This window comes from Mesoplodon densirostris, chromosome 4 (genome assembly GCF_025265405.1).
Source record: "Mesoplodon densirostris isolate mMesDen1 chromosome 4, mMesDen1 primary haplotype, whole genome shotgun sequence".
Lineage (NCBI taxonomy): Eukaryota > Metazoa > Chordata > Mammalia > Artiodactyla > Ziphiidae > Mesoplodon > Mesoplodon densirostris.
In genome coordinates this window covers 11,613,261-11,621,982 of record NC_082664.1, presented here as the reverse complement: position 1 = coordinate 11,621,982, position 8,722 = coordinate 11,613,261, and the positions used below count along the sequence as shown (strand labels likewise).

The following is an 8,722-nucleotide window of genomic DNA, read 5'->3' as shown; positions in this document are numbered from 1 at the left end:
ACCTGCACGTAGTCCAGCAGCTCAGCATGTAGTTCCTTTCAGGGTCTTCTTTTAGTCAAAGGCCTATTATGGCCTCTGAAGCCTGAACAAGCCTGTTAACTTCCCCAACGCCTACTAGGTCCAAAAGGGTGGAAGATTCGACTTCCAGTAGACCTTGAGCCTCATTATATGCTCACTGTGATACATCAGCATGCTAAGTGACACACATACAGGCACCATGACAGTTCTGAGGCCATAAAAGGGCAAATAGTGGGCAGTGGCCAAAATAGGTGGAATAATCCTCAAAATAGTTGGAATACAGTTGGAGCAATTCTCCCACTCATTAGCCTATGAAATTACCCAGCCCATAAAAACTAACCACCCCATATTTCAGGGCCTCTCGCCTTCTGAGATGGCCCACACTCTGTCTGTGGAGTATGTTTCTCCCAGGGCTGCTCTTGCCTTTTGAGACAGACCGCATTCTGTTTATGGAATGTGTCTCTCTCTAAATAAATCCACTTCTTGCCTATCCCTTTGCCTGTCGCTGAATTCCTTCTGTGCTGAAACATAAAGAACCCGAGCTTCATTAAGTCCTGAGACCAGGTGTGTGATCTTAATTAAGATCATGTGGGTTAGAGTCCCAGCCCGTGGGTTCAAGTCCCAATCTCAGTTTTAGCTGGATTTGAGTCCCATCTGAGTTGTGCAGTTTCAGTAGGACACGGGGAGGCAGAGGCAAATTCTCACTGTGGGGATCTAGGATAGACTCCTGTCTTCATCAGAGTGGCAGAGGCTGCTAGCAGTCACCCGATGCCTACTCTTTCCTTCTGGTGCATATGAAGAGAGCCCTGATTTTTGGCCAGGTGCATGATTCCCAGCCAAGGATTGCATTCCCAGTCTTCTTGTGGGAAGGTGTGCTCACCAGACTGGGTTCTGGCCATTGGGATGTGAGTGGAACTGAAGTATGCAACTCTCTGGGTATGCACTTAAGGGGAGTGGGTGAGTCCGCCTTGCCCCTTGGCCCTTTCCCATGGGCTCTGCTGCAGGTGGGGGAGTGGCCATCTTCCACCCTGTAGATGAGAGCAGCCCCTTAAGGAAGCAGAGCAACAAGACTGCAGGAGCCTGGGCCTCCCTGAGCAGAGCCGCCACTCCAACAGAGACACTCACACAACCAAGTAATAGAGAAAGAGACTTCTCTTGTTTAAGCCAAGAGGGCGTCTTTTACAACAAGCAAACGCAGATTTTCATGAACATGGGGGGATCTTTTGATTGCAAGCAACAGAAGAATCAATCCAACAAAGGGAGTTGCTTTTACCTGTTCCTTCTCAAAATCTCACTAAAATAACAGTAAAGGACTAAAGAAAGGCTTAAACCCACATCAACAAAGAGACAGGAAGAGAAGATGAGAGTAACACAATTTAGAAGCCAGAAATCACATGGACATGGGGTTCCACTTAGCAGTCCCAAGAAAGCTGAATCTTAAGGTGTCAGTGGGGAAGGGGAGAAAGAGGCAACTTTGCCCTTAGGACCACCAGAACCTCAGCCATTGGAGTGGCTACTGGAGGTTGGCATTAAGGTGGACTGGCAGCAAGAGGGCTGGCTGGACGTCTATTTAGGGAGCAGGCAGACCCCCAGGTAGCCCCCTCCAGCAGACGCCTGGAGGTTTACTTTTGGTGAGGTTGGGTCTCTGGGCCAGGAGGCACCAGGGGCCAGGAAGTGCATACTAAGAATGACAGTCTCCAAACAAGTGCTGAGACCCTCAATCTTCTTCACTGATAGGCACCAGAACGCTGCAGCCAGGTTATAACATCCAAAACAGAAGGAGGAAGGTTCTTCTTGGGAATCTTACCAGCCCAAGAAAAGAAATGCTCATATTCTGATACCTGGGAAGGGGATGCCCAATGAAAGGTTCATCCAGACCACATACCCTCCCGAAGTTGACAAGAGCCACTCCTGTGGCAGAGCCTGTCATGGGACATCTGTGAAGACCTCAGACATAAAGGGGAAGCAGACTAACCCCCCACGTCTCTGGCCCTCTCCCGCCTTTCACCCTCGGCCCTGGGGCACTCACCCTCTGACAGATGCGCAGCTTCACCACTGGCTTACCCACCCCCTGAAAGACTCGAGGGACCAAGGGGGCCGCATGGCTGGTCTGAGACTGTGGAAAACAGAGGTGGGGGGTATGCAGCGGGCCCAGGAGGGATGCAGACCAAGGTGTCAGGACGTCCATAGCACCTGGGCTGGGGGAGGGAGGAAAGGGCTTCTGTTTCCTAGAAACCCCACCGTCTGTCCTCCTGAGTCCCCACAGCAACTTCCGGGACACCTCTGGGGCACCCTAAATACCCACAGAGCAATTCTGAAAGCCCTGGGACAAGAGGATCAAAGTAAATAACATTAAGAATATATTTACTCTGGTTAAGACACTGCCCATGACTCACCACATAAAATCCACACGCTATTTCAAGAAAGGCAACACTGCTGCCCCTGTTTTCATAGACATTGTTGAAAGAACCCATAAGAGATGATCCAAAGTCCCTAACTCCTGCTGCTGTTAAAGACGGGCATCTTTCCATAACTCGCATTGACTTTGCGGGTTATTTCCAGGAGATTTGGAGTCTTTACCTGGCTCGCTGCCCACCAGCTCTGTCCCAGCTGCCTTCTCAAGCAGTCGGCCTGTGTTCAGGGAGATAAAATAATGTTCATAATGAATCAATTTCAAATTGATGAGATTTGGGGTGGGGGATAGAGTAGTTCAACCATTACAACTCTTGTCCAGCCAGCCATGGCCAGACTCTCTGGAATGTTGTTGCAGCAGAAATAGAAAAGAGGCTTTTCTGACAAGGAAAATAAGGAAACAGTGAACAGGCTTGGGAAGCAGCATAAACAGGCCTGAAAGAGTTAAGCAATCTTGGTTATTCTTTAGCTGTTACTACTAACACACACTTGTAGCTACACGTGTCCTTCACAAAGCTGACTACTCTCTGACTCCATACGAATTACCCTTTGCACCTGGCATTGTCTTCTCCCCCTACACTCCCTCATAGCACTCTTCATTTCAGAAAGAAGGTCATGGGGCTTCCCTGGTGGCGCAGTGGTTAAGAATCCGCCTGCCAACGCAGGGGACACGGGTTAGAGCCCTAGTCCGGGAAGATCCCACATGCTGCAGAGCAACTAAGCCCGTGCACCACGGCTACTGAGCCTGCGAGCTAGAGTCCATGAGCCACAACTACTGAGCCCACGTGCCACAACGACTGAAGCCCGCGTGCCACAACTACTGAAGCCCACACGTCTAGAGCCTGTGCTCCGCAACAAGAGAAGCCACCGCAATGAGAAGCACGTGCACCGCAACGAAGAGTAGCCCCACTCGCCACAACTAGAGAAAGCCCGCGCGCAGCAACGAAGACCCAACGCAGTCAAAAATAAATAAATAAATAAATAAATTCATTATTTAAAGAAAAAAGAAAGAAAGAAAGTTGGGCCCGGTAACTTCATGGACACCAGACCCAGTTTCTGAGCTGACACCAGCTTTGGCCATGAATTTGCAGAAGAAAAGGAATGCAAGACCTTCATTACTTTGAGCCTTATCACCTACCCCAGACCACGAGCCCCGGGCTATATAACCTTCCCCTATTCCCCAGGAACGGGGCACAGTTCTTGAGGTGCTAGCCTGTTATGTTACCCCCTTTGCCAGGCAACGATTAAAGCCATTTTCCTCATTCCTCCAAAACTCTTGTCTTCGTATTTCTTTTCAGCATCGGTGCACAGAGAGTCAATGTTTTTTGACATCAGTTTCTTTGGTAACAGGGATTTTCCAGCAGAAAAGGAAACTAAGAAGGAACGTTTTTCAAACTGAAATTGTGCCAGGCTTTTCCTGACAAATTGCAGAGACTTAGGGATTGTCCACTGGTTTGAGTGATCTCCCTCAAGGCCCTTGGCTTGTGGCTTTGTGCAGGGTAGGCCAGCTGGGGACCAGCCCCAAAGCTGAGCTGTGTTCTCTGCTGGGATTCCAACAGATCTGGGCCCGTCTGGGGTCCTGACTTGGTGGGTCACTATGAGACAGACTGTGGAACCTCCTGTGTGTGCCTCATCCTGATGGAAGGAGATGGGCGAAGCCTGAAAATAGGTGGGTTTCAGGAATAATCTGAGAGCGCTGTGGCTGTCTGGGGTCAGACCCCTGGGCTCCTGAGTGGGGCCTGAGCAGAAGGTAGGAAGCTGTCTTAGGCTGAGACCCCAAGACAAGGATTTGAGTGCAAGTAGTTAATTTGAGAGGTGACCCCAGAGAACACCAACAGGGAAATGGGGGGTGACAGGGAAAGACTGGCAGCTGAGAAATGGCCCATTAGTGAGTTTGCACTGGGGGCAACTGAAGCTGACTCCTGCTGCAGACCTCTGGGGGGGTTTATCCCCCAACTAAAATCCATCACTGGCTGAGGGCTATTCTGGGGGCGGGGGCCAACACCTGACACCTCCAGCCAGCCTTGTAGGCCTCAGGGGCGGGGCCTGGCAGTGGGAACAGCAGGCAGACGCTGGGAGACACATGGCCGGGGGACACGGGCAAGGCTCCGACAGTGTCTGTTGCCCAAGTTCAGTAGAGACAGAGGTGAACAGTATTTATGCCAGGACCTGCACATGGGAGGTCGATCTTATCAGGAGTTCATCTGGGTTTGGATTTTGTTGTTGCTATGGCTGCTGTCTGTGATCCACCAGCTTCAAATCAGGGTTCCCTGGGCTTGCGGTGGAGGCTGATTTTTCTCAGTGTCTGCTCAACCCTTGGCTATAGGCTTCCGTTTGGTCTGTGCATCTTGGAGAGGGTCTCTGCACACCTGCTCCACCCGCAGTGTAAACATCTGTTGCTTGTCACTAGCTAGCCTGGCGGAAAGGGCAAAAGGGTTCTCTGTGGTCTACCCGACCTAGTCTGCACAGGCACTGTGGGCCTGGGCCCGGGGGCGGGATTTTCTCAGAAGCGTTCCCCTCCCCCTGCTTCCCTAGTGGTGGGCTGATCCTTACTGTCTGAGCCCCGGAAAGTTTAACACCCCAAATTCAGAGGTAGAGGATTTTTTTTCTCTTTTTCTTTCCCATCTACACTGATCTTCACCTGTGCTCTGCAGGCTTCCCCCAGCAACATGAGGCTTTTGTTCCCTAGGGGGTAGGGCTGCAGCTCCCCTCCGCCAGCCTTGCCTCAGTGAGGGAAGTTTCTCCTGACTCCAGTCTTCCTTGGGAGCACCCAGTGGGTCCCTGGAGAAAAACCTTAAGGTTGGCCTGAAGCATCCATCCTTGTGACTGTAGCTCCCAGAGTTCCCTGCGCTCATGGTAGCCCATCCTTGCCCTTGAGCGATCAGTTAAGGTTTTTAGCTGAACTTGCACTGCCTGCTCTGGCCGCACCCCCCTCCTGTGCTGTGCCCCAGGTGGCTCAGTGCTCTCCTTGGAGGCCCCTGACTTCCCTGAGAATTCAGGCCATCTGGTGGCCCTGCCTCTTCAGCTCTCTTAGGGGTTCAAGGAAAGTTATGCTTTTGTAGGTTTTCTGGCTTTTTCTTATTGTCGGGTGGGAGTAACGCTCTCTACAGCTTCCTGTATCCTAAGCAGCTCTTCCTTCTTGATAGGTCGGCAAGTGGCCTACAGAATGCAGCGCCTGCACGCTGGACGCCTCCTCAAGACTATCTATTGGGGGTGTAAGCAGAAGTGTTAGAATTGATATCTCATCCTTTAGAAAGACTCCAGAAAATGAGGCCACTCTGGAAGGAAGTGAGACCTCACTCTGAAGGTGAATGGAGTCTTAGGGGACACCAAGAATGCCTGTTGGCAGCGAAGGAACTGGTGAATGCCAGTTGCCTTTCGACTTCCCAGACACAGCGTAGTGACCATTCCTGATTCCATCTCCTTCTCTCGAGGTGCCCAGAGCCCCACTGTAACACTGGCGTATTGTCCTGTCCTTGCCCTGGTGGTCTGCATGTCAGCCTCCCCACAGCACTTTGAACAGGGTCCTGCTCACCTCTGGATGTCTGGTGCCCATTAATGAGGAAGGGCCGAGGGCTCTGGGGTCAGTGGCTCGATATGCATCCCGGCTACCCCTCGCCTCTGCCTCCCTAGGAAGCTTTGTCAACCCCATCACTGAGTGAGGGGTAAACTGAGACCCACCGATGGTGCACAAATGGCCCTGGGTTATACAGCCCATCCCCTGTAGGATGGGGACCAACCTGAGCCTCTTGCCAAGTGATTCTGTGCTTGATCAGCCTGCCCCCAACCTCTGCCCCTCTACCACAAGGCAGGTTGGGAGAATGGGGGGCACTTGAAACTTCCAATTCACAACTCACAACCCCCCAGGGCTGCAAGGAACAAAGACAGGACGGTGCATCTGCAGATGCTCTTTATTTCTCATGCTTCTCTGAACTGAGTGGGAGTTTTGGAGGTCTGGCTTGGGGTACATTTTCTCCTGGCTGGTCCCCTTCAGCTCTGGGTCCAGCTGGAGGAGAGGAAGAAGGTGCCTTTTTTGCACCTCCAAGCAAAGCCCCAAAAGCTGATCCAACGGAGCCCAGGAGGATGTTGGATGATGTGGAGAGTCCAGCTGCCCCTGTGGGAGACAGAGGGTGAGCACAGGAAGGGTGCAGTGGCCGGTGGCTGGGGCCCCTCAGGAGGCCTGAGGCCCAGAGATCCCACCTGGATGCCTCCCCTGGGTCCTGAATCCCCCAGGGCTCTGCTTTGGACAGAGGGAGGGGGTGAATTCATGGGAAGTGAGAGACAGAGGGAGAGTCAACCACGGACCCCAAGAGCTACAGGTCCCACTGAGGCCTAGAGAGGGGAGGGGACCTGCTTAGGCCACCCAGGTGTCAGATTTGGGTAGGGCTAGACCCAGAGCCCAGCTATTACATAACCTGGGCTCCTTTCCTTCTTCTCTTTTCCAGAACATCCTCACCGCTCCACTTCCCTCCTGCCCCCAAACCTCACGCAGGACTCAGGGAGGACAGTGAGGGAGACACAAAGGACCAGGGACATTGAGGACCAGGAAACCGGAGAGAGCAGACAGGCCCTCCGTCAGGGTTAGCCGCTGGGCTGAATCCTGTGCTTGCGTGTCACACCCTTCCCCCTTCCTCCCGCCCGGACACTTACCCACGGACTGGAGAGTGGCCACGAGGCTGCCAGCGGCAACTCCGCCCCCATTGGCCATGGCGGCCGCTGACATCATCTTGGCCGCTAAGGAGGAGGCTGCGATTCCTGCCCCGGTGAAGCCCACGGCGCCCAGCACCACGGGCACAGCCCCCACGGCCAGGGCTGTAGGGGGAGAGGAGCTGGGTCGGGGCGTGGACTCAGGGGAGTGGACTCCCTTAGGAATTCCTTGACAGTTTCTGGGGACTGTCTGCTCGGAGCAGACGGGAGACAGCCGCTCCCAAGGTAAAGAAGAAGATGGGGGTGTGGAGCCAGCTTGGGACAGTAGGTTAGAGTAGGCCCCTGGTTGGGTCTCTAACCTGCTGGGTGACTACGGGGAAGTCACTACCCCACCCTGGGCTTCATGTCTGTGTCTGTGTAAATGTAGAGGTGAAATAAACCAATAAACCACTGCTGTTTTTAGCAGCAAACCCCGTTTCAAATGAAATCTCTACATGCTCATTACATATAAGGACTAGAGTTGCAGCTACGTCGGGGATCGCGGTGAACTTTTCCGAGCGAGTACGGCTCTCGGACCCTAAGATTCACCCGCGCGGCTCCGGGAGCGGAGGGGGGCTGGCGGGCCAGCTCCCACACGCCCGGCAGCGCCACCTCCCTAAGGCCTCCCTCCCATCCTGAGACCCAGGCCAGCTGAAGGCCTGGCGATGTGGGGATCCAGGAAAGTCACCTCCTCCTATCGCAGCAGCAGCTGCCCGTTCTTGAGAGAGAGAGAGAGAGAGAGAGAGAGAGAGAGAGAGAGAGTTGAGTGAGGGAAAGAAGCGAGTCCTCTGGTCCTCCGTGGGTTGGGGTCTGGGAGGGCCGCCCCCTGCCCAGGCCACCAGCCCGATGGGGAAGAGAAACTTACTTACTTATCATGGTGACGCCCTCCTCGCTGCAGCGGAGCTCAGGAAATGACTAAGCTGCACGAAATGCTGTTATTTCCTGGAGAACCACTAGGGACGCGGCCGGCCCCTCGCAGCATCTCGACCCCAGCAAAACGCAGGAACGCACATTCTGCGCGCCTGCTCGCCCGCCCCCCATCCCGCTTCCCGCCCCTACTCGCCGGTCTTACCCGCCTCCCACCTTCATCCCCCTAGTCCTTCTCCTCCCGGCGCCGCCTCTGTTGGCTCCCCTCGGGTGGTTCTCTCTTGTTTGGTGGCTCCACCGAAAGGAAAAGAGCCCCAAAGCACCTGAAAGCCATTGCAAGTGGACCGGGGTTCCAAGTTGTAACATTTTGCTCCCTGATGACAGAAGAGTTGTTCGCCACAAAACAAAACAAAACAAAACAAAAAACAGAACGTAAGGAGAAAATTTAATTTCACTTCCTGAGGGAGACACGGGTAGATTTTGGTGCATTTCCAGGCTCTTTCGCCAAGACCGCCCCATCTCTGTCACTCTCTGAATGTGTAACCTCACCTCCAGGTTCCAATCACACTTGCACACTACTTTGTAAATTACTCATTTTATTTAATCGGCCGTTTTTGTTTCCCCAGGCTGTTTAATATCCTTCAACAGGATTTTTTTTTTTTTTTTTTTTTTTTTTTTTGCTGTACGCGGGCCTCTCACTGCTGTGGCCTCTCCCGTTGCGGAGCACAGGCTCCGGACA

General features: G+C 53.2%; 1 protein-coding gene across 1 annotated transcript; it reads right to left on the bottom strand.

Moving 5' to 3' along the window:
* Nucleotides 1–6,268: 6,268 nt before the first annotated feature.
* LOC132487842 (interferon alpha-inducible protein 27-like protein 2A) lies at nucleotides 6,269–8,110 on the bottom strand. Its single transcript, XM_060095690.1, is given in 5 exon segments — nucleotides 6,269–6,442; nucleotides 6,444–6,544; nucleotides 7,081–7,242; nucleotides 7,805–7,834; nucleotides 7,986–8,110. Coding segments are annotated over 5 exon segments (459 nt in total). The 5' UTR covers nucleotides 7,993–8,110; the 3' UTR covers nucleotides 6,269–6,283.
* Between the last annotated feature and the right edge of the window lie 612 nt (nucleotides 8,111–8,722).